This window comes from Peromyscus eremicus, chromosome 5 (genome assembly GCF_949786415.1).
Source record: "Peromyscus eremicus chromosome 5, PerEre_H2_v1, whole genome shotgun sequence".
NCBI lineage: Eukaryota > Metazoa > Chordata > Mammalia > Rodentia > Cricetidae > Peromyscus > Peromyscus eremicus.
Genome location: NC_081420.1, coordinates 81,880,467 through 81,905,110, shown reverse-complemented (window position 1 = coordinate 81,905,110; position 24,644 = coordinate 81,880,467). Strand labels below are relative to the sequence as shown.

Below are 24,644 nucleotides of genomic sequence, written 5' to 3'. Positions count from 1 at the left end.
CATTTCTTGCTTCCCAGTGTAATAATCTCACTTGCTTCTAGACATATCACAAGCTCCTCATCACAGTGTGATTAGTTTTCTCTTACACTGTTGATTTTTCTCTCTAAGAAAATGCATTCGTTCACGCTGGCCAACTTAAATGACATTTTTTGTGTGTACTCTGTTTCTTTCTGTCAATCCCAGCACCAGGCGACAATGCTCTTCAGTCTGAAGAGCATCATTCAACTTTTCTTGGACAACCAAATCTCTCAACTTTACTGATCCAAAAGATCTCTTTAAAAAATGTCCTTTTGGACAAGTGGGATGGTTCAGTGAGTAAAGGTGCTTGTGGCCAAACCTGGTGACCTGAGTTGAGTCCCCAGATCCCATCTGGTGGAAGGAGAGGACCAGTTCCCACCACCCCCCACCCCCGTCCTCTGTCCTCCACATGAGCACACATTGTAACTATCCCAATCTCTGACTCCTGTCTTCAGTGGGGCTGTCATCACTTTGCTGTCTCCCGTCCTCAAGGGTCAAAATCCTGGGCTGCCGATGGCCACTGCCTGAGAACAGGCTTAGTGTTAAGGAATGAACAAGAAACAGGGCTTGAAAACAGAAATGATAAGCCTGAGAAACATTTCCTCCCTTAAAGTTGTTTCTCCAGAGTACTTGCCACAGCAATGACAATGAGGACCCATGCACAACTAAGGAAAAGAGATTTTGTCTATAGAAACTGCTCTCTCTTTCTCTCTCTCTCTCTCTCTCTCTCTCTCTCTCTCTCTCTGTGTGTGTGTGTGTGTGTGTGTATACATGTGGAAGACAAACAGAACAACCTTGTGTGTCTTTTATTAGGTGTCCATCACCTTGTTTTTTGAGGCAGGGTCTCTCACTGAGCTGGATTGACTGGTCAGCAACTGCCAAGGATCCGTCTGTCTCCACCTCCCCAGCACTGGGATTAGAAGCATGCACCGCTCATCTAAAAGAAAACTTCTAACAATGAGCTTTAAAGCCCAGCCCAGATGCAGCTTGCTCTGATTGTTTATTAGAGTGTAACAAGTTAACACAAGACTCAGTGATTTAAAACAAGTACCTCTCAGGCAGAGTCCAGAGGGAAGATGTATCTGGTCCGGGGGACACGTACAAATAATAGGTCCCCTGGATGCTGGGTCTGGATGACTGGGGATAAGCTACTGTCTCACTGAAATGGTCAGGAAGTTGGACTCGAACAGATTGCCACCTGGAACACCTATGTGTGGATTTCCTACCATGGCTCGGGCTCCCTGACTGGAGGAATGTTCCAGGGGTCAAGGTCATCAGCTGCAGTTTGTATGACCCACCCTTAAAAGTCACCCAGTGTCTCTCTCCTCTAACGAAGTCTGCCAGTTGGAACAGTCTCAAGTCACCCAGTCTCACACACAGGGGACCCAACTCTACCTTTAATAAGAAGGCTGTCAGAACCTACAAGCACAGCTTCAAGATCTGTGTCAGGTGTTTTTATTACTTCTCTCCATGAACCTGAGCTAGCAAAGCTGGCTGACCAGCACCCCCAGGGACCCCACTGTTTCTGTCCCCTCAGTGCTGGGTTACAAGTGCTTGCTCTTATGACTTGAGGTTTTTTTATATGTGTTGTGAGGATCTGACCTCAAATCTGGGGATTCCAGCTAAGCTGTCTCCGCTGCTTCTACCCTCCTGTAAAGCAGTCTTTAGAATGCCTGTAATTCTTGACTCCATGTGCTCATAATGACATGAACACATCTTCATATGTGAGAATGGTAGTTTGAATAAGAATGGCCCTCATAGGCTCAGAGGCAGTGGCACTATTAGGAGGTGTGAGAGGAAGTGTGTCACTTTGAGGTTTCAAATGCTCAAGCCAGGCCCAGTGTCTGTCTGTTTTCCTGCTGATCCATATGGAGAACTCTCGGCTCCTTCTCCAGCACATCTGCCTGCCTGCCACCATGCTCCCGTCATGATGAAAATGAACTAAACTTCTCAATTGTTAGCCAGCCCCAGTTAAATGGTCTTCTTTATGAGTTGCTGTGGTCATGGTGTCTCTTCACAGCAATAGAAACTCTAAGATAGTAAGTATGATGTATGATATGGCATATATGGGTAAGATACAGTTACGGTGAGTCCTATGTATAGGACTATCTTTCTGTAGGAAGTGTCAGAGTCAGGTCACACACACACAAGCTTTTGTGACCCTTGAAGCACCATCAGTACTAGAGTATCAGTACTAGTCCACATTTTCATTTCTGTCCCCTGGCCATGGAGTGCCCAGAATTGGGGGCATTGTTAAAACTAAAATCCAGAGGCTTTGTTTTAAAGTTTTAGACCTCTTCTTCGCCCTCAGAGATATCCTTTCTGTTACAGGTGGAGGTTGAGGGTCGGAAGAGGTTTCAAGTTGCTTTTTATAGTGAGGTTCCTGAATTTTCAATAGTCTGGGCAGCAAATGGCTCAGCTGTCCAGCCAACAAGGCAGAGGAAGATAGTATCTATCTGTACCCTTGGTATTTGGCGACACGGCTTTAATCAGGAGGAATGCCTGGGGGACAAAACTAACTAGGATAGGGCCTGGGTGGACAAGCACTGTTGCTCAGAACACACACACACACACACACACACACACACACACTCACACTCACACACACACAGGGCTCAGTGCCTGCTGCCTGCACTGGGGAGGGGAAGAGCGAGCCAGGCAGCCTCAGGCCAGAGTCTAGCGCCACCAAAACTGCACTTTCCGGTTTAGGAAGCCAGGTAGGGGGCGCGGGGCAGTTAACAGCTCCCGCCAAGTGGGTGCGCGCGCTCTGCCGGCTCCGCTACCTGAGCCGGCAACCACGTCACCGCCACATCATCTGGCCTCTTCTATTTGCAGGGAACCAGGAAAGGGAGCGGCGGCCGGCGGGAGGCGCGGGGCCGCGGGCGCCGGGAAGATGCTGCAGTCCCTGGCCGGCAGCTCGTGCGTGCGCCTGGTGGAGCGGCACCGCTCGGCCTGGTGCTTCGGCTTCCTGGTGCTGGGCTACCTGCTCTACCTGGTGTTCGGCGCCGTGGTCTTCTCGTCCGTGGAGCTGCCTTACGAGGACCTGCTGCGCCAGGAGCTGCGCAAGCTGAAGCGGCGCTTCCTGGAGGAGCACGAGTGTCTGTCGGAGCCGCAGCTGGAGCAGTTCCTGGGCCGCGTGCTGGAGGCCAGCAATTATGGAGTGTCGGTGCTCAGCAACGCCTCTGGCAATTGGAACTGGGACTTCACCTCGGCGCTCTTCTTCGCCAGCACGGTGCTCTCCACCACAGGTAGGGCCACTGCTGCCACCTTGCGCTGTCCCCGGCGACCCCAGGCCTCCCCTGGGCGCATCCTGCGGTGGCCCGCAGTGGCAGCCAGCGAGGTGACCTCGGAGCACTACGTGGGTGTTGCAGCTGTAACTCTTCGGGAGTAGTCTCTAACACCCTGGACCTAGCTGCTGCAGGGGCCTCATTCGCTGCTCCCTACTTGCGGGGGACCCTGAGTTGATGGGGCGGGTGGGTCCCTGACATCCTGTCCTGGAAACTGAGCAGCAGGGCTAGGGTGACTGAGAGTGTTCAAGGAGTGTTCGTCCCCCTGCTGGCTCCATCCTAGAGACCCCAGGCTGAGGAATCTAGTAAGGACACTTGGATGGGTCACCTTTGTGATGGGGACACCCACTTCCCTACTGTAGACCTATTTCAGCTTCTTTGGATCTGTTTTGGGGACAGTGGTGACATCACTGTGCTTTTTGCAGGTGACCTCTGAGCAGACAGGCCTATGGGGTTTCAGAGTAGGAGGATGTTGGGAGTGGGGAAGGGGGTTTGACTTGACCTGGACCCCACACTGTGGGGCTTCCTGACTCAGCAATCACTTCAACTTCAGGTGTGTTCCGCTCCCCACTTAACTTTGAGGCTCCACCTTTTGCAGGAGGCTTAGAAATCCAGCTGAACATACATGCCCCGGGGAGCACCAGTTAGACTAGAGGAAGAAAGGCCAGGTTTTGTCAGTGGTGGCTAGCCATGCATGCAGGCTACCGAGGACATGACTAGGTGCATGGACTGCTGGAGGGGCTGTTAAAGGGCCTCGGTACTGTCCCTTCTTAGGCATGAGATCCAATCTTTGAAATGGTCCCTTTTGGCAGGCACAAGGTCACACAGTGCCCAGGGACACTCTGGAATCTGGGCCTTGAGAGTTCTTGCCAGGAACAGCGTGTTATGCCCCTGCCCCACCTTTCCAAGTGAATCAACATCACCTGGGTTACTCCAGCCCTTCCTTCACCCTCCCCTGCCTCTCCAGCTGGCCCTTCCTTCGCAACCTCCTTTGGGCTGTGGCCAGTAAATTATTTTATTAATGACCCAATAATGAGTAAACACACGCTCTCCAGCCAGATCAGGTAAATTTATTGTTCAGAAATCAGGGATGAGTTACCACACTCTCTACAAACCTGGGGAGAGTGCTGGACTGTATTGTGGTATTTTAAAACTGTGTTAAACGGATGCCCAAACAAGACAAACCTGTTGGCTCACTTTCCAAAGGAAAGTCTGCTCCTCCCCTGCTGCCCACAGTCCAAGTTTTATCTCAACATCACCCAGTTCCTCAGGTGAGTCAGTCAGGTCTTTTTGAATTCTGTTGGTGCCAGAGTGTAAATCCCTCATTCTCCATAGACATGCATATTTACAGAAAGTTCACAACTGGCGCACAATGTTGGGTGAGCAGTTTGAAAATGAAGACTGCTCTTATGGGGCCTGGGAACAGGGCAAGGATAAGAAGTGCCATAAGGAAAAGAAAGTATGCTTTTCCTGGGTGGGGTTTGCAGGTAGTGTTCTTGTATAATCGGGGTATCCTATGTACCCTGAATTATATGTCAAAAACTAGGTCAGACTCTTTCTTCTGGGAAGTATTTGTCTATTTAATGTGCAACACGTCCCCTATGATTAGGAAGCATTACAACACCTGGACTAGTTGTGTGTGTGTGTGTGTGTGTGTGTGTGTGTGTGTGTGTGTGTGTGCTTGATTATTGGTATTCGGATTGCATTGTCATTCCTGAGAAAGAAAGTCTGAACTCTGGAGGTGAAACAAGGGTTCATTTAAGAAATGAGAGCAAGGGGCATTTAGGGATAAGCCAGACAAAAGGGGAGACTCTTGGTTTGTAAAACCAGCTGATCAGTGAGATCTCTTTATGAACACACTACTGTGAGGCAAAGTCCCTCCTCTCTCGGTTTTGAGCTGATGCCATCAGAAGACACATTTGATAGCCCTTATGGTTTCCAAAATGCTTTTGTGGCAGAAATACAGACAGCGCTAAGATTAAAGCTGATAGGTTTTCTGCAAGAGAAGCAGGAGCTCTGACGCACCAGAGTTACCCCTGTCTCAGGCAGGAATTAGTCACGTGCCTTTAACAGTAAACTCTTGTCTGGCATGGTAATGATAGGCTTCACAAAGCTGCCTTTCTGCTGGGCTTGGTGGTATATATTTCTAGTCTCGGCACTAGGGAAACTGAGGCAGGTGGATTACTGGGATTTTGAGGCTAGTTTAGATTAGGTAGTGGGTGAGACCTTGTCTCTCACTTCCGAGTGAGTCAGAACAATAGTAAAACCCATAGAGATGCCCTTGCTGGCTGCCATTTTTTGTAGCATAGGCTAACAAGTGCTTTTATCGGAGTCTGCTCGCCCTCCCGGCACCAACTTTCATCGATGGAAGGAAATGGGTGACGTCTTCCTGGTCCATTTAGAAGAAGTTTCAGGATAGCCTAATTCCTCACTGCCATACTCTGAATGCGCCTCTTCTTGGAAGCTAAGCAGGGTGGGGCCTGGTTAGTGCTTGGATGGAAGGCTTCAGTAATCACAGGGCACCATGTTATCCTTAAAGGAATGAACGCCTGGTAGAGGAAGCAAGATGGTTGCTTTCCCTCACTGCAAGGCTCTTGGCTGAGACACCAGACACGGAGAGGCATGCACACTTACTTTCTGTCCACTTAAGCACCACGGCAGCAATGCATATGGACATTTCCACCTTCTGTGTATAGGGTGGGCTCTCCTGGAATGAGGGTTCCTTCAGAGCAGGCCTACTCTGGGAGAAGACTGAACAGAACAGAGCAATAGCCTTCCCACTCTGCTCTTTCTACATATGTGGTGGAACAGCCCCAAATGTTATCAACCTTGTTTCAACTTGAGACTTCAGAACAGCATTGGAAGCCGCGTGAGAGCAGAGAAAGGGTGTACCTGTGCCAGGCTTTTCCGAGGAAAGGGAGGCACACAAGGGAAAGAGGCCACAGCACCCATGCACCTTTTATACTGCAGCCCCATGCACCTTTTATACTGCAGCCCCATGCACCTTCTGTACCGCAGCCCCATGCACCTTCTATATCACAGCCCCATGCACCTTCTATACTGCAGCCCCATGCACGTTCTAAACTGAAGCCCCATGCACCTTCTAAACTGCAGCCCCATGCACCTTCTATACTGCAGCCCCATGCACCTTCTGTATCACAGCCCCATGCACCTTCTGTACCGCAGCCCCATGCACTTTCTATAATGCAGCCTTATGCACCTTCAATACAAGAAATAACATTTGGGTTCTCGGGGAGTAAGAGATAACTCTGCTAGTGTGTCTGTCACTTTCAGCCATGTCATTCATTCTGAGTTCTCTCTCCCACCTTCCCTCACTCTCTTCCGTTTGTCATTGTTTTGTTTTGTTGTACTGCTGGGTCTTAAACCCCAGGCAGGCCTCACATTTGTTAGGGAAGCACTAAGCCGCATCTCTGGACCTTTTCGCACATTTTTTTTTTTTTTTTTGAGATGGAATCTCTCTAGGCTGCTCAGGCTCTCTCTGTAGCCCAGGCAGGCAGGCCTTGAACTTGAAATCGACTTGTCTCAACTTCTGGGGTAGCTGGGGTGGAAGGCCTGCACACCAGGCTTAGCTGCCGTTCATTCCTAAGAGCAGTGTATGCTGCTGGTGGACTATGGGCTTGCTTTCTCTTGCACCGCTGCAGGCATGGCCACAGCATGATGATGGATGTCTGGTAAATGCAGTGTTTGGCTTCAGACAGTGTGTATGATGTCTCTGCCTTTCGTTTCTTCAGCAATGTGTGGTCCACATGAGAGTCTGTTCTGCTATCTGCAGATGGGTGCCTTTGCCTGCTTGTGAAGAAAAGCTTTAACACTTCACTCGTCTAAAGCCAGGAAAGCCAGGTGCGGTGGCTCACGTTTATATTCCCAGTACTAGAGGAGCTGAGGCAGAAGGATTGCTGAGAGTTCATAGTCAGCTTGGACTACAGAGTAAGACTGACTCTCTCTCTCTCTCTCTCTCTCTCTCTCTCTCTCTCTCTCTCTCTCTCTCTCACACACACACACACACACACACACACAAATCAAAACAAAAGAAGTGTCCAAGAAGAAAGAATTGTTTGGGTTATTGTGACCTGGGCGTTGCATTAGTCAGGGGAGCAACCACCTGAGCACTGGTGTTTTTTTTTTTTTAAAGGGGTGGGATCAGGTAATAGAGGGGTGGTGCCTGATCCTCAGTTTTAGAACTGTTGTCAGTAGGGAAAATGCATCATTACCCTTAGGCAGTGTTTGTGAAACGTCTATGACAGACATGGACCATTAGCACCTGATATATAAGCTACACCCACAGCTTCAGGAGTCCTGAACCATGGTCTTCATCTTTTCAAACAATAAGGGAAAATAGCAGAAGTTAAGTTTTCCCAACACAATAAAAGTTGACGCCAATCTCTTTTCCATAGTGTGTAAGAAGTCTATTGACCTCAGCCACACCTGTCACCTCTGTGTTCCTTATGGCTGCGGTCTGGAGGAGTTGAATGGTTGTCGTGGAAACCATCGGGCCACACACCCTAAACCAGCTGTTCTCTAAGTCTTTACAGAGCAAGTTCCAGACACCTGTTAGGAATGTTCTGGAAGGAGCCCTGAGAGTCTGTGAGCTCTGTGAGTTCCCCTTTGCCTTTGCTCCCTTGCCATAAGACAGCTGGAACCGGGCTCTGCATATCTCCTGGGGCTGTTAAACTAGATGCCACCTCTAAGACACTGACCCCCAGCAAGCCTGCTGGGAAACCAATAGTTATTGTAGGATGTCACAAAGTCTGTGACACAGCCCCATTCTTTCTGAAGGGCAACAAAGCCGTGCTTCACACTGGGGTTATTTATCAAACATGAGCACAGACCATTGTGGTACATGCTGGTCATCCCAGCACTTCAGAAATAGAGGATCAGGAGTGTAGGGCTAGCCTCAGCTACATCAGATCCTGTCCCAGCAAAACCAGACCAAATCAAAGGACAGTATATGTTCGATCTAGAACAAGAATGAAAGCAAAAAATCAATAAGGAAGTCTCTATCAGCCAGTGTGGGGCTGTAATCCCTGGAGGCAGAGTGTAAGCTTTGGCTCTTCTGGAGAACCTGTTGGTTTCTGTTTTTCTTTTTTGGATTTATTTTAAATGATGTATATGTTTGTTTATAATTATGTACACATGAATGCAGGTGTCACCAGAGGCCAGAAGAGGGTGTGTGATTGTCTGGAGCAGGAGTTCTAGGTGGTTGTGTGACCCCTCTGCTTGACACGGGTGCTGGGGAGTGAACTTGGGTCCTCTGCAAGAACAGGACGGGCTCTTAACTGCTGAGCCATCTTGCCAGCCCAGGTCTCAGTTTTCATCCATTGGATTGTGTGGTTTTGTGAGCCCACGGGAACTAAAGTGGGGAGGCACAGCTGCAGGAAATCGCAGGAGACAGGCGGTGGAAAGACAGACAGATCACAACCCACGAAACTAAAGTGAAATCTAAAGAGTGCTCCGGGCTGTGGACACTCATCACTCTCCTAGCACCATCTCACGGTACAGAGGTGGGGACTGAAAACCAACGGGCTGATGCCTCTGCTTAGCTCCCAGCTATAGCGACCTGGCTTTATCTTGATGAGGAGCTCAATCTCTCTTAGCCAGTGGCTGCTCAAGGTTGTTACAGGCCTCACTGTGTCTACCACAAGCTCCTGTGCTCAAGTCCTAACTTGGAAACCTCCAGCAGGGCCTGGGTGTAGAGATAGGGGACTGGAAAGAGTGGTAAGTGGAAAATGAGGATCCAGCCAGAAAGTGGCACCTGCCAGCCAGAGAAACCTCAGAAAAAGCTCAACCTGCTAGCACCTTGATGGTGAACTATCCAGCCTTTGGGGCTGTGATGAAGTAGAAAGTAAATTTCTGTTTTAGAGCATCAGTCTGTGTTCTTGTGCAGTTGAAACCCTAGCAAAGAAGCAGGGTCTTTGGGGTTTTTGTTTGTTTGTTTTTGTTTTTGTTTTTGTTTTGTTTTGAGAGAGAGAGAGAAAGAGAGAGGTGGGAGGGGTCAGACACAGGAACAGAAGAAACAGAAGTTTCCAGGGCGTGGGAATCACACCTATAATCCTGGCACTGTGGAAGGAAAGCAGAGAAAAGAAAACAGAAACAGTTTTTTTTTCTAAATCTTCGCTCTTGTAAGCCCTGTGCACTGTACTCAAACGGGACATCACTCTTGCAGAGCCAAATATAGATACGGATGCCCTTGAGCCAAAAAACACACTTCAACATATTCCTATTTAAGAACAGTGTGCGATTGGGGATGGGGGTCTTGCTGTGCAAGCATGAGGACCTGAATTCAGGCCTCCAGCACTCAAATCAGTAGCCCACACCGTCACCCTCAGCTCTGCAGGAGGCAGAGCCAGGAAGACCTCTGGTACTCGATGTTTGTCAGCCCAGCCTCAGGTTCAGTAAGAGACCTGTCTCAGGAAAGAGTAGGACATTTGACATCCTCCTCCGGCCTCTGTGCCCCATGGGCATGCACTTGCACAGAGGTGCACACATACACACACACCCTCACACACACGAGTATATAAGAAATTCTGTGAGAGCTTCTAGCCAGCATTGGTAGAGGAGAACAAATGTTTATGCTTAATTATATAAGCCCACCTCGTTTGTACTACATAAGATCTTCAGTATCTCAATATCTCAGAGTTTTTTTACCCTTAATCTCAAAACTTGCTGTTCTCGTGCCTATTTATAGAACTTGGAACATACTGTTACAACCAAATGGCCGTGGATTTCAAGAAACTGCGCCTTTGCTTTTAATAACAGAACTTTGAGTTATGTTAGGAATAGAATCTTCCCCCGTGCTGTGCTGTTAACCCAGTGAGAACAATGAGGCCCTCAGGACACTGTGTGGAAAGGGAGAGTGTCTGCAACTTGGACTGTGGTGTTGGGGAGAGGGTCTGTAATCTGCAGGACACAGTTGACGCTCTTCAGGCCAGAGCTGGTAGAGTTACCCTCAGTCAGTTCTTTTGACCTATTCCAAAATAAAATATTTCACGAGGCAACTCCCAGCACAAGGCTGGCTTCAGGGACAGACACACAGTTGACCCCAGATGTTCCCCTTGGCATGGGGAGAGTGGCAGTCTGCTGGATTTTATTTTCAAGTGGCACTCATAAATGGCCACTGCATCAGTGGCTTTTCCCATTGCTGCAGCAAAGTATCCGACCGAGGTGAGTTAAGGAAAGACAGGTTTCTTTTGACTCAGTGTCCGAGGACACACAGTCTTCTGGAAAGGTCTGACAGTAGGAACGTGAGACAGCTGGTCACACGGTGTCTGTAGTGAGGAAGTACCGAGAGACGGCTGCTGGTGTTTATCTGCTTTCTCCTCGTGGTGCCCTCCACTACCCCAGCCCATGGGATGCTGTTTGGACATTCAGGGGGGATTTTCCCATCTCAGTTAACCAGTCTAACTCTTGCACAGACATGCTCAGAGGTTTGTCTCCCAGGGCATTTTAGATCCTATCAAGTTGACAATCAGAGTCAGTTGTCACAACAATTACAGTCAGACCCTTGCAGCATGGAAGCAAGGTTTACATGGTCTGTGTCCAGGAGGAGGTGAAGGTGGCCTCCCTCAGCGAGCACACGGTGTTGGAGTCCTCTGCTCTCCTACACCTCTCCTCTGTCCTGGACTCAGCTAGGCTCTGACCTCCCCCGTTGATTCTAAGACCGTGTCCTTGCAGTTGGTGGCCACTTAGTCAGTAGGCTGCTGCTGGGATGTGACCCTGACCGGAGGTCTACAGAAGGGCCAGGGGAGAGGGGAGCTTCAGGTTGTATGTATATGCTCCTGAGAGGGCTGTGGGATTCTCTCAGGGTGGGGAATTGGGCTGGCAAGCTTTTCCGCTATTTTCTAGTGTTACCGCGCTGCTGTGCTTTAACTTGCAAAACCGACTCTCGCTATGTTGACGAGGTCAACTGGCTCCGGGTGGACATTAGCCATGCTTTGCAGTTTGCTTTGCTGTCATCTGCTGGACCCTGGGCAGTTTGTGCTTCCTAGTTACCTGGTCTACAGGGATGCACATTAAAGGCCTGCCCTCAGAATGCTCCTTTGATGGTTAGGATTGTCAGCATCACATCTGGAGTCACCTAGGAGACAAGTCTCTGGGCGTGTCTGTAAGGGAGTTTCTAGACGGGGTTAATTGAGATGGGAAGACACACCCTAAACGTGGGTGGCACCATCCCATGGGCTGAAATCCTAGACTGAATAAAAAGGAGAAGGTGAGCTGGGCACCAGCATGCATCCCTCTGCTTCCTGACCAGGGATGCACTATGACCTCACACTATTGCCATGCCTTCCCGCCGTGATGGTCTGCTCCCACACACTGAGCCCAAGTGGACCCTTTCTTCAGCTGCTTTAGCCATGTACTCTGCCGTAGCAATGAGAAGAGTGAGCGACACAGCTCTGCAGATTCAGCCACTGGGTCAGCTGGTGAATTCAGTGGAGAGAAAGGCAAACTCACACAAGGCCTCTCAGACAGTCTCTGAATGCAGCCAATGGGTCACACCTGAGATGCGGATCAGTTGGTAGAGTGCTTGCCTAGCATGCGCAAAGTCCTGGGTTCAGTCCTCAGCACTGCACAAACTTAGTGTGCTGGTGTACGCCTATAATTCCAGCACTCAGGAGGCAGAGGCAAGAGGAATTTGGTGAGTCTGGGGTCAGTCTGGGCTACATAAGACACTGTCTCAAAAAGAAGAAAAGTGTGGGGTTGTTCTGTGGAGACAAGGTTGGCGGCTCCAATTACGATGCATCATCTGTATTGATACTTTCACTGCCTCTACATTCTTCTTGTTCTGTTGGAGTCTCTTAAAGTTTCTTATGACTCTGGTTAGATTTGTAGTGCAGCTGAAAGAGGTTATACGTTTCTGAGCATGGCACACAGAACTCAAGTCCTCTTACTGGTGGGTTCTGAGCATGGCACACAGGACTCAGGTCCTTTTAGAGGTGGTTCTGGGCATGGCACACAGGACTCAGGTCCTCTTACCAGTGGGTTCTGCCAAGGTTTTGTCTTTTCAGCCTAACCCTGCTTCATACCCTTCCCAGATGTTTAGCTGTCTGCCTGCACTTGGTAGCATGACCAAACAACCATTATAAGCAGGGCCAAGTGAGGCTCCAGGATCAGGAGAGAGACAGATTGCAGGACCATCCTTGCTTGCTCTGAGTGCGGTGGGGAGCCCTGGTGGATTTTGAGGGAACGGGTGACATGTTCTAAAAGATTTTCCCTAGAAAATCTAAAAGGACAGAGGAGAATGATGATAACACTGACTGGGATAAGGCCTGGCATCCAGCCATAGACCATTGAACTTGGGGTCCTTGTAGGATGGGCTGCGTCAAGTAGATTCAACTATGATGGGGGGTACAGTGAGGGTTACCCTTTGAAGTGTGGGAGACTGCCTGCTGTGGTTCCCAGTTATCTGGCATGGCTTTTGAGAAATGGATTTGACTTTCACCATTGAGGGGAAATAGACAAGGAGGAGGAAGAGGAGGAAGAGAGAGAGTTCAGATGGAGTGTGTGACTGACTCTTCAGGGTAAGTTGCTGCCATGATGGACAGCTTCTAAGTAGTTTTAAATACTTCAATTGCTGTGCTAATGAAGAGTATCTAAACTTTGCCTCTGTTTCTAATTTAATAGTGTATAAAGCTATGCAAGAAGCTGAAGAAATAGAACGTTGTATTTTTATAGATTCAACAGGGGGTACTTAATGTTTGATAGCTCATAAAATGTATGTTATAAAATGTGACGTGCACACAGCTGACAGAATGCTAAGAAATAAATACGTTCAGCACAATTTTTAGTGGATAACATGAAAGGTACCATGGGGCCTATCTAGGTGGCTTGCTTTTAGGAGCCAAAATACAAACATGAAGGTTTTTGTTTTTGTTTTCCCAATAGAGTCAACCATTTTAGAGGGTAGAGTTGTCAGATAAACATGTGATCACTGTCTTATGATTTTCAGTGGACAGGAAAACATCTCCAGCTTTCAGACAAATGCCCTAGTGACAGTGAAGGCAACCAGGGCTTGCTTACTTGTGCATCCTCTCTCTCTCTCTCTCTCTCTCTCTCTCTCTCTCTCTCTCTCTCTCTCTCTCTCTCTCTCCCTCTCTCCCCCTCTCTCCCCCTCCCTCCCTCTCTCCCTCCCTCCCTCCCTCCCTCCCTCCCCTTTCTCCATTTTGTCTCTCCTCTTTCTCTTTTTATTTCCCTTATCTTCTCTCTTGTCTCTCTCTCCTTTCTCCTAATCATTCCTTTCTGCCTCTTTCTCTCCTTTCTTTCCATCTATCTCATTTCTGTGTCTCTGCTCTCTCCCTTCCTCTCTCTCTCTCCCCTCCCTCTCTCTCCCCCTCTCTCTCCCCCTCTCCCTCTCTCTCTCTCTCTCTCTCTCTCTCTCTCTCTCTCTCTCTCTCTCTCTCTCCTTCTTTCTCCCTCCCTCCTTCTCCCTCCCTTTCTCTCTCCTGTACCTTCTATCTTTTGTTTTCCTCTTTCTTTCTCCCCATCTCTTCTTTCTCCTCCTCCCACTCCCTCTCTTTCTCTCTGTGAGTCTTTCTCTTCCCCTCCACCCCTCCTTTCCACTTCCCCTGCCCTCTTCTCCTCTTGCAGTACCGGGGGGGGGGGGGCTGAACCCAGGACCTCACATCACATACACTAGGCAAGCACTCTACCACTGAGCCCCACTCACTCCCCCTTCCAGAGGCCATTGCATTTGACCCTTCCAGGGTTTGGAAGGACTCTCTTCTGAAAACTGCTGCCTTCCACCCCTTAGGCTCACTTTCTTGTTCCCTACCCACTCTTTCTGGTGCAGCCTCAGCTTGGGAATAACAACAGGGAAGTGAAATATCTTAAACCAAAATTAAAAGGTTCCAGCATTCTTGTAACCAAAATTCTTCAAGTGTTTGAATACCGGTTACCAAGGCACTCAATTATTTAAAGAACATGGCTAGGTGGATTAAGTTAATTAAAGACACAGGAGAGGCTGTTCCCAAGCTGCCTGCCTACATGTCACTGCTGAGTTGGCTTCTGGAGGCCCGGAGTTGAGTGAAGGGCCCCTTCGCCATCCACCCTCCACCCGGACCGAAAGGGACCAGTGAAGCAGCCAGCTCCACCAGATGGGCCTCCTGGTGGGCATGGGATGGCAGGGTCCCCTGTAGAAGGGAAGGGCGTGCTGTGTGGACGAGCCATCTGTCAGCCACACTGCTCCAGCTCACCTCCTGCCATGGCAAAGCAGTTGAATCTTAGCAGCCAAAACCAGAAGACAAAAAGAGACTGAAAAACTGTAAAGAGTAGGCCAAAAAGCTAATGTCTAGCCATGGCGCACATGGAAGGTAACATGAACCTGTCCTTGTTCTTCTGGCAGCAGAGGGGAGCTGAGGCAGGATGGCCTGAGGATGCCTCCTCTCCCGGTCACTCCGAACAAGTCTGTGCACTGTTTGGACTTGTCCTCTGCTGTGCACAGGCTGTTAGCTGCATTCCAGGGTGGTGCAGTCTGTGACTGCAGTCTCTTCTGTCATCTGACCTGTCCCTTCTGAGTGTCACTGGCCAAGACCAGAGTCATCCTTCACCATGGGAAGGGCACCGTGAAGTCACATCATCATGAGTCAGTCGGGTCAATCCTGCTAGAAAAGCCCAGCCTTATGTCACAAAGAGCAAGAGTCACGAACTGATTTTGGTTTATTATTATTACTTATTTAGTTTAATTTAGTATTTTTTGAGACAGGGTTTCAGATGTCCTAGGCTGGCCTTGAACCTGTAGCCAAGAGTGACCTTGGATTCCTGCTCCTCCTGCCTCTGCCTCCCGAGTGCTGGGGTCACAGGCACAAGCCACACACTCAGTTTGTGGGGTGCTGAGGATGGAACTCAGGACTCCTCACACACCAGGCAAGCACTCTGCTGACTGAGCCACATCCCCAGCCCTTCATGCCTTAATTTAAGGTAATCTTTGTGCTCAGACATGATGAAGGACCCTAGAGAGGCCAAATGCAGGGACAGGAGGTATGAAGGCATCCAGCTGGGGACTGGGGTAAGGGTGGGTGCTGGGTCATCTTTAATCAATGGTCTCTCCAGAGCTCACTGCGCCATCTAGATCACATAGGCCTATTTCCTGGGTTGAGTGTTTTCTATTGTGTTCACAGTATAGGGACAATCATGTAAGCTCAGAGAGCCCCCATGGCACTCTCCGCAGAGGGAAAAGGATGCAGAGGCAGGATATATGAGGCTCCTGGCAATGTGGGTGGGACTCTATAGGATTTGATGTGGATGGCAGTGGTCTGAGTACTGTCTTGAGGAGGGAATGGTGTTAGACCCACTGATGTGGGTGAGCTTGGGCTGGTGGTGCTGAAAAGGAAGATTTGTCAAGGACATCCGCTCAGTGCACATGTCCAGAGGCAGGCATGAGGCTGTCCACAGAAAGTAAAAGTGCCAGCCTTGCCCAAGTTCAGATTTTAAAACTACCTGCAGCAACAGCAGCCAGTAGCACCCAGATGCTCATGAGTAAAGAAGGGCTGGTCCTTGAGTCACGGGCAGCAGGAGTCTTTGCCGTTAACCTGACATGCAGCCTGGCCTACATGCTAGCCAAGGATAGAAAAGGCTAAATCAGGCCAACCTGGCTTCTGCAGTACTAAACAAGGGGCCTTGCTCTGAAGAGGCCGTGCTCAGAGGCCCCGGATGTGAGGGCAGAGAGGCAGGATGGAGGAGCCGAACTGTGGGCAGAACTTCCATTAGAGAGTCCTGGGTGAATGTAAACAGAACATCACGACATCACTGGATTTGTTAGGGTCACAGACTTGGCCCTGGCAGCTCCCCAATGAGCCACGCTTGGCCACTTGACCTCAATAGGCCAATTAAAAAGACAAGGAGTAGTGAAAAGTACACAAAAAGGGAGATTTAGTGACCAGTGACCCCCCAAGTCCATCTTTAGGGTCCTGACATGTGGTTTAGACTTCAATAGTGGGCCAGAGGATGCACCGTGGAGCAGATGTGGTCAAGTGTTGTCTCCCCTATCGCTAATCTATCACTGTCTGGGTCCCAGTGTGTACTTCCAGGTGGTCTGACAGGCGGTCACAACTGTGCGAGATTTCTTCCTGGGAGACAAACTCTCCACCTGGCTGGCACCAGGCTTCAGCCTTTTCCTCTTGCCAGCCTGAGATTCCTGGGGAAATTCCCGTCTCTTGGGGTCCATTGTCTTAATTGTCCGATAGGCAAAGGGAAGGACACAGTGTATTTTTAGAATATCTTCCTTCGTGCCAGGATGGTTAGTTGTGCAGGCCCCAGGAAACCATAGGTGAGGGAGCTTGTCCTGGGCCACCCCTCTGAGGTCACTATTGATAGCACAAGGGCTGAATGCAGCCTCCATGTTTGCTGAAGACAGGAGTACACCTCCTTCGGGACTGCACGATGCAGGGAATACAGAATAACGTACTACCTCGTTCTGAATTCTCTCACCCCACCATGGCTATTCAAAACCTGTACTCTGGATGTTCTGTGCAGGACTTGGTGGGAAGTTTGATCCACTACCCCAGATTCTCATGCATCCAGCTCTGGGGTGATGGGGAAGCTCTCAAGGGTGTAAACTAGTATATGTTCCAGGATGAGTCACAGATGATACTTGCACACAGTTGGTGTGGGTCCAATGGGTAGTCATCCAATTGCTATGCTCATAATTGTCCTAGTAAAATCTCAACTGTCTAGTGAGATCATAACAAAATCCAGTGACAATTCAGCTCTTAGGTGAGCCCTGCTGTTCCCATCTGTAAAGACATGGCACTCTTTATGTGTGTCTGGGTTAAGTACATACTTGTTCTTGGGGGGTAGGGAGTTGTGTATCATAAGGATATTGATATGTGTGTGTGCTTGTGTGTGTGTGTGTGTGTGCGTATGTGTATATGTGTGTATATGCATGCATATTTATGTACATGTGCTAGTGGAGGTCAGAGGTTGATGTTGGCTGTCTTCTTCAATACTCTACACTTTGTTTTTTAAGACAGGGTCTCTCAGTGACCCAGAGTTCAACATTTCAGCTAGACAAGCCCCGGGCATCCTGATGTCTCCACCTCCCCTACACTGAGAAGACATATGCCACCACTCCTACATTGTTGCTGTTTTATGTGGACGCTGGGGATTGAACTCAGGTCCTCAATGCTTGTGTGGCAAGCCCTTCACCAGCTGAGCCACCCTGAAGCAGAGTATTCTAAATACAATTCTTTGTATTGTGTCACTGTTCAAGGTATTTACCTAGACTCAGAGACAGAGTGACTGGCTTTTCTCTAATGACTTGTTAGTTTCACTGTTTCTCAGGACACCCGATGTCACAAATGCAAGTCCAGCCCCACTTCCACAGAAGTGGTGTGGAATTCACGCAGCCTTGTGCCGAACCCCCATCAGTGACCTTCACATTTGTGATCCGCCAGCTTCTTCAGAAAGCGTGAACTCAATAAATGAGTATCATATTGAACCAACATGTACAACAAGCACACATTTCCATAGTTCATGACCAGACTGGTCCACAGAAGTGTTTAAAATGCAAAGTGAGATTGAGCAGACCTGGTTGACTTTGTGGGGCTGCGGGGGAGGGGTAGTACTTTTTGAGACAAGGTTTGGCTGTATATCCCAAGCTGGCCTTGAACTGGTAACAATTCTGCCTCAGCTTCCTGAGCGCTGATATTACAAGCGTGAGCCACCATCTGGCTAAGACTTTCAACTCTCTAGAGACCTGACATCGAACCTAAAATATCCCTCTGTTTCTGTCAAGTTCAGACACACTCTGACCTCCAGTGTGTGACACTAGGATGTGGTCTGCTTGGTCAGATGACCTCTAAGCAGTTGGAGAACCGTAGAAACTTGACACTGAGCTCATGCTGCAGGTCAGGTGGTGAGCCTGGGACTGCCCACGGCTCACTGATCAGTCAGAGGCAGCTAAACGTTGCACCCCAAGTCTGTGGCGATGACGCTCTCGCGGCCACACCAGTGCAGTGTTCTTGAAAAGAAGACGGCCATGAGTTGTCTCAACCACCTTAGCCTGTCTCTCTTATCTGGTATTATAAGCAGTAACTCTGACGGGACAGTGGTTAGCAGATGTCGTACTGTAGTCCTTTGTCACCAAGCAAGTGGTACTGAGAAGGACAGGGTGTGACTGTGAGGGGAGCTACTCACTGGGTGCCTCAAGTTTGCTTAGCCCATAGGAGAACTAAGGCTCCAAGGGTCAGGGCTTGGCTAGGTTCCACCCATGATGCCTCTCCTGAGTGACAGGTGCCAAGGCCAGCCAGCAGTCAAGACTCAAAGGCAGAGGGAATTGAGCATGGCCTGTGCTCTGTACCAGAAGTGGCATGTGGAAGGCGAGGCCATTCTTTATCAGGCTGAGGTTCTCATGGAAACATGATGGTGGTGGGGAGAGGGAGCTTTTAGAATCTGATGGGTTCCTCCTCCTCCTTTGCAGGTCACAAATGGTGGCCGGGAGAGATCAGGACTGCTCAATGGGCAATGTATCTGTTGTGAAAGCATGAAGGCCTGAGTGTGGATCCCCACAGCCACATAAGAGTTGGGTGTGGTGGTATGGTGTGTAGTTCCAGATCTGAGGAGGAGACAGGAGGATCCCTGGGGCTTGCTGGCAAACTAGTCTCATCAGTCTGTGAGCTCCCATTTCAGTGAGAGACCCCGACTCAAAACGTAAGATGGAGACTCACAATCACCCGTAGCTCAAGTTCCAGGTGGTCTGAGTCTCTCTTCTGCACACCAGCCCTCAAGCAGCATTGGGTGGTGGGAATTGAACCCTGGTCCTGTGGAAAAGCAGCCATTTCTTGACAGCTGAGCCGTTTCTCCAGTCCCGTGCCCCAGCGCTTAACCATCATTTCACTAAAGACACTATCCAGGAGAACGTCTCCATTCCCAGAAGGGCTGTGGACTCTTCCTTGGTCTCCAGTCTGCCTGTAGCTCTGTCTTGGCTGCTCCTGGGTCTTCCCAGGTGCTCAGCTTACCTTTGTAGTTCTGTGTGTTGTTGGCTCAGTGTAGGGCAGCAGCCACTGAGTGCCTGAAGAACTTGGGTTAGGGGAAGGTGGTGTTCAGGCAACAGCAGTTCCTACTGTGAGCTTTAGAAACCTAGTCCTGGGCAGGCAGGATGGCTCAGTGAGGGGTACAGGCACTGGTCACCCAGGCCTGACACATGAGCTCTTTCCCATGTCAAGCAGAAGGAGAAAACTGACCATACAGAGTTATTTTATAGCCTATCTATGTGCACCTTGACATGCATGCTCACTCACATACATCATGCTGGTGTACACACACACACACACACACACACAAATGAGTGAATGAATAAATGAATAAGTGAATAAAAGTGAATAAATAAATATTTTTAAAGAGCCTAGTCCTATATTAGATGGATTTAATGAGTGCCAACAGGAATGAAACAAGGTTTTGTGTGTGTGTGTGTGTGTGTGTGTGTGTGTGTGTGTGTGTGTATTCCCTGTGTTCTTTGTGTTTATATTTATTTATGTGCATGTGGGTGTATATGGACATATGGGTATGCAGGTGAACATGCCTGAGCTCGAGGTCAGAGCCCAGGGAGGACATCAGTGCCCTCTTCCATCACTCTCCACCTAATCCTCTGAGGCAGAGTCTCTTCCTGACCCTGGAGCTTGTGTCTAGACTAGAGCAAAAGCCAGCAAGCCCAGATGACCCTTCTGTCTCCACGCCATTCAGAAATGGGATTGCAGGCATCCAGGGAATGCCTGGCTTGTGATGTGGGCGCAGTGATCCGCACTCTGGTCCTTGTGACTGCGGGACTAGCACTCTTAACTACCGAGTTATCTCTCCAGCAGCCAGCTGTCCTTTGTATGTGTGTAGGTACGCCTGTGGGTGCATACCCTCTCTCTCTGAACCTCCACTGTCTTCCTAGAAATTCTCTCGCAGAAGTCTGTGTGCGTGCATCCATGTGTGCTTGTGTGTGTGTGTATTTTTAGAAGAACGTTCTGTCAGAGTGTGTCATGGAGCTTGTCCTCAGGGTGTGTCCATGTAGGTCAGCACATCGAAATAAACCAGACTAACATACTGTGTTTGGGAAATGCTGGCACCTCCATACACATGTCTGAGAGTTTCAAGAAATGTCACTGGATCTGGGACATGGGGAAATCTCACTGAGTCCAGGACTGTTGGGCTGCATTATTGTTCTTCCGTGGCCAGTTTTCTGAGAGGTGATTTGTAGTCTTAGTGTCAAGTGAGTGTTCCCTGCTTAAAAAGTCAAATCACAGCTGGGCAGTGGTGGCGCATGCCTTTAATCCCAGCACTCGGGAGGCAGAGCCAGGCGAATCTCTGTGAGTTCGAGGCCAGCCTGGGCTACCAAGTGAGTTCAAGGAGAGGTGCAAAGCTACACAGAGAAACCCTGTCTCGAGGAAAAAAAAAAAAAGTCAAATCATAGCTCTAATTTGTCTAAAATCTCCACTAATCACCTGTAAAATGTCACAGTCATTCAGAGTTTAGGATTAGCCTGAGAAGGAGCCATTTTTAAATATTTCTAGTGTGGCACGTTCTGTTTGTAAGCGAGTGATTTTTCTGGTTGGGGCGTAGCAGGTCTTAAAGGAGGGGACAGGAAATGCTGGCAGTTCAGGAAGGGAACCCTGTTCTGTACCGGAGGAGAGCAAGAAATGGGACATTAGCACAGATCGGTGTCCTCAGGAAGCGGGGGCCCATTGATCCATTTATTATTAACGGGGGGTGAGAAGTTGTAAGGACAGGTGAGCAGGTGCGTGGCAGAGGCAGCCAAGATAAGAAGGGACAGAATGGGTGTTTACCTTCCCACGGCTGTGCAGTGAGAGGTGGCTCTGGCCGCCAGGACTTCCGTGTTCTCTAGCATCTGTGTGTGGAAGGTTGGGCAGTATTTTGTGATTCCGATCTGTAGATGGGAAAGCTAAGTCCAGAAGATACGCTTGTTTTCTGTGAGACATTAGAGGACAGTGAGGACTCAAATGCATATGCCCCAACGGGCTGGGGGCTCTGAGTCAGCAAAGTGGATTTGAGTCTAGAACATTCCAAGGGCACAAAGAAGCCTTAGTATCAATCAGGGTTAAAATGCATCTGTTGAGCTTTGGTAACAATTATTTTTTTTGACAGTTGTTTGTTTTCTAATTGCATTTGTTTGTTGTTTGTTTGTTTGTTTATTGGGTGGGGGGTACATGCTGCGGCATGCGTGTGGGGCTCAGAAGACAACTTTTAGGGACTGGTTCTCTCAGTGTGGGCCCTGGGGATTGAACACTGGAAAACTCAACCAGTGAGGCACTCTCCTCTTTAAAGGCACCCTTTCCCACGACCTGGAAGTCGCCCCTGAGGCTCCACCTCTTCAGCACCCCACCACCTCCCCAAAGTGCCACTCTGGGGAAAGAAGCCCTCAACATAAGGATCTGCAAGAACATTCTAGAAGCACACTCTGAGATGGAAGGGGAGCAGGCAGAGAGGGCAAGCCCGCTCTCCTCCTGTCCACGAGGTGAGCAGCCTGCTCTACCCAGTGACTTTGCTGTGATGCACAGGCCCAAAGCAGCAGGGACAATTGGAACACACACACACACACACACACACACACACACACACACACACATACACACACACACACACACACACACTGAGCCACAGCAAATCTTTTCTCCTCCCACTAAGTTGCTTCTATCACTATTTGCTGTCATGGAAAACAGCTGACAGACAGAATAGCAGTGTGAAATAGAGCCTGGGCTCCTGGGGTTGCTGTACCCAGGAGGTGTGATGCAGCAGAGCCTCTGGCCTCAGAGTGCCCACCAGGGACACTTGCTAACAAGGGCTGTGTTCTATGCTTCCTTTAAACCGCATCATGAAATGCTGGGGCAACCGAAATGGCTACCTGTCCAGTTTGCTAATGCCTCCCACCATGCCCATTAGTTTTTGTCAACTTGACCCAAGCTAAGAGTCACCTGGGAAAAGGAAATGGACGTCACCCTAGGATTTGCCTCCATAAGATTGGCCTGTTGGAAAGTGTTTTCTTGGTTAATGATTGATTGGGGAGTCAGTTCTTGCCTCCAGGTTCCTGCCTTAGTTTCCATAGGTGATGGACTGGAATCTGCAAGCCAAATAAACCCATGCCTGCCTCCCCAAGTTGCTGTGGGTCATGAGTTTTATCACAGCAACAGAGAAACCTACCCAGTACACACACAGAAAGGCTGAGGAGCACAGAGTGTGTGTTTTGTCCAGACAGAACAATTGTCAAAGGGCCAGTGAGATGGTTCAGTGGGTAAAGGCATTTGCTGCCAAGCGTGATGACCTGAGGTCAATTCTCAAGGCCTGCCCACATGATGGACAAGGAAAACTGACTCCTGAAAGTTGTCCTCACCTACACGTGCGCGCACGTGCGCGCACACACACCTACATACACACACAGAGACAGAGACAGAAAAACACAATAAATAAATAAATAAATAAATAAATAAATAAATAAATAAATAACTTTAAAAAGAACAATAGTCAAAGAAATAATTGTTTGTTTCCAAACTCAATGGGTGCATTGTGACCCTGGTTGGTACACGAGGCTTGTTTGTCCCCTTGGATCAACTCAGAAAGATCAAAGACTGTTGAGATACAAGCAGTTCCTGGTGCCTCTGTCATTGTTTGGTCAACCTTAAACGTGAGATTCTCATGGTAGCTAAGGTCAGTTAGCATCCACATTGCATTTCCTTTCCAGGAGCTACTTCAGTATCTGTGGGTAATGATTATCAGTTTGAGAATGGAAAATGATAATAATTTGCATGTAAATATTGTATGTATAGTTTGCCTGTTGTATAGCAACAGTCCTGGGGTATAATAAACATAATACATCCAGAAAACAAATCAGCTTAACTATAGGGAAACTGTATTTATTGTGCATTCAAGTCACTTAGATGTTTTGAGATCACCCCTGCGAGTCGATCTCTGCTTCTTGGGTTAAGAATATGGAAATAGGGCTGCACACACATGCTCCAGATACATACATGCAGGCAACCACTCATATACATTAAATAGAAATAAATTATTTTTTTTGAATGTAGGTATAAACAGAAGACACACCCTCACCTGAGGGAAACCTACAGCTTCCCACCAAGGTCATCATTTTTGTTGTGTTTTGTGCTTTTGGTTGATTGAGCGAAGACAGAGGGTTTAAGCCGGTAGGATATTATAACCCTGCAGTCTGACATTGTGAGTTTACACATGGCAAGTTAATAACACATCCCTGGGTCATCAAACTAATAGTTGAGGTTTTTTGTTAGCAACTAATGTATAAAATTTACTTCTGCCTAATTGTATTAGTTACTTTTCTCACTGCTGTGATCAAATACCTTACAAAAACAGTTTAAGGGAGGGTTTACACTGGCTCACAGTTTGGGGGTGCAGTCCATCATGGCGGGGAAGGCATGGCGACAGGGACATGAGGCAGGTGGTCACATTGTGTCCACAGCCAGGAAGCAGAGAGATGAGTGCTGGTGCCCAGCTTACTTCCTCCTTTTCATTTGGCCCAGGACCCCAGCCCGTGGAATGATGCTGCCTATATTCAATGTGGGTTTTCCCTCCTCAGTTCCCTTCCTCAGAGATGTGGCCAGAGGTTTGTCTCCTAGGTGATCCTAGATCCTGCCAAGTTGACAATCGATACTAAGCACCCCACAAATGAAACTCAATTTGACTCATACTAGCACGCTAGCATAAAGTATTGCTTGGCACCAGGAGGGCTTTGGGGCACTGAGAGGCACCCTAAAGCCATCAGAACAGACATTCTTGCCTGGAACATACATTTTAAAACAGAAGAATAACCACAATCAAAGTAAGCAAGTGAAAAAAAATTTCATATAAAGTAAGCATTTGAAAGAAGCTGGAATAAGGAGGTGAAGGTGATACAAGGGTCACACGGGGGGGGGGGCAGGGGGTGACGTAGGGATTTTACATATTTTACATTCTCTGTGTTGACTTTGGCCAAATCTTAAAGTGGGTGAGCAAGCCAGCCATGTGTGTGAACAAGCAAGGGGCACTCTGGTAGTGGAGACATGGTGTGCAGAGGTCCTGCATCAAGATGCCTGGCTTGGGGCCAGCGTCTTCTGGTTCCTCTGGGGCAAGTGGAATGTCTCAGAAAGTCCCACACGAGTCACCAAAAGGAGGGACAGGAAAACACACATAAGTGTGTGGCTGAGACACAGCCCCACCGCGATGGGCCGATTAATCCGGGAAAAGTTCATGAGTTTACTAAGCATGCCAGTCCACCACATGAGAGAAAAGTATTTCCACACAGAATGGCACATTTTAGGGAGATGACACTGTCCCAGGTAGCCAGGGTGAGAAAAGAGTTCATGGGAGGAAATACAGATC

The 24,644-nt window shown here is 48.8% G+C and overlaps 1 protein-coding gene across 1 annotated transcript in view; it reads left to right on the top strand.

Annotated features, from left to right (window-relative positions):
* Positions 1 to 2,779: 2,779 nt before the first annotated feature.
* The window catches only part of Kcnk1 (potassium two pore domain channel subfamily K member 1), a 37,285-nt gene continuing 15,420 nt past the window's right edge, over positions 2,780 to 24,644 (top strand). Inside the window, exon 1 of the mRNA XM_059263798.1 lies at positions 2,780 to 3,266. Coding sequence (XP_059119781.1) covers positions 2,912 to 3,266 — 355 coding nt within the window. The 5' untranslated portion in view covers positions 2,780 to 2,911. The remainder of the gene's footprint in view (positions 3,267 to 24,644) is intronic.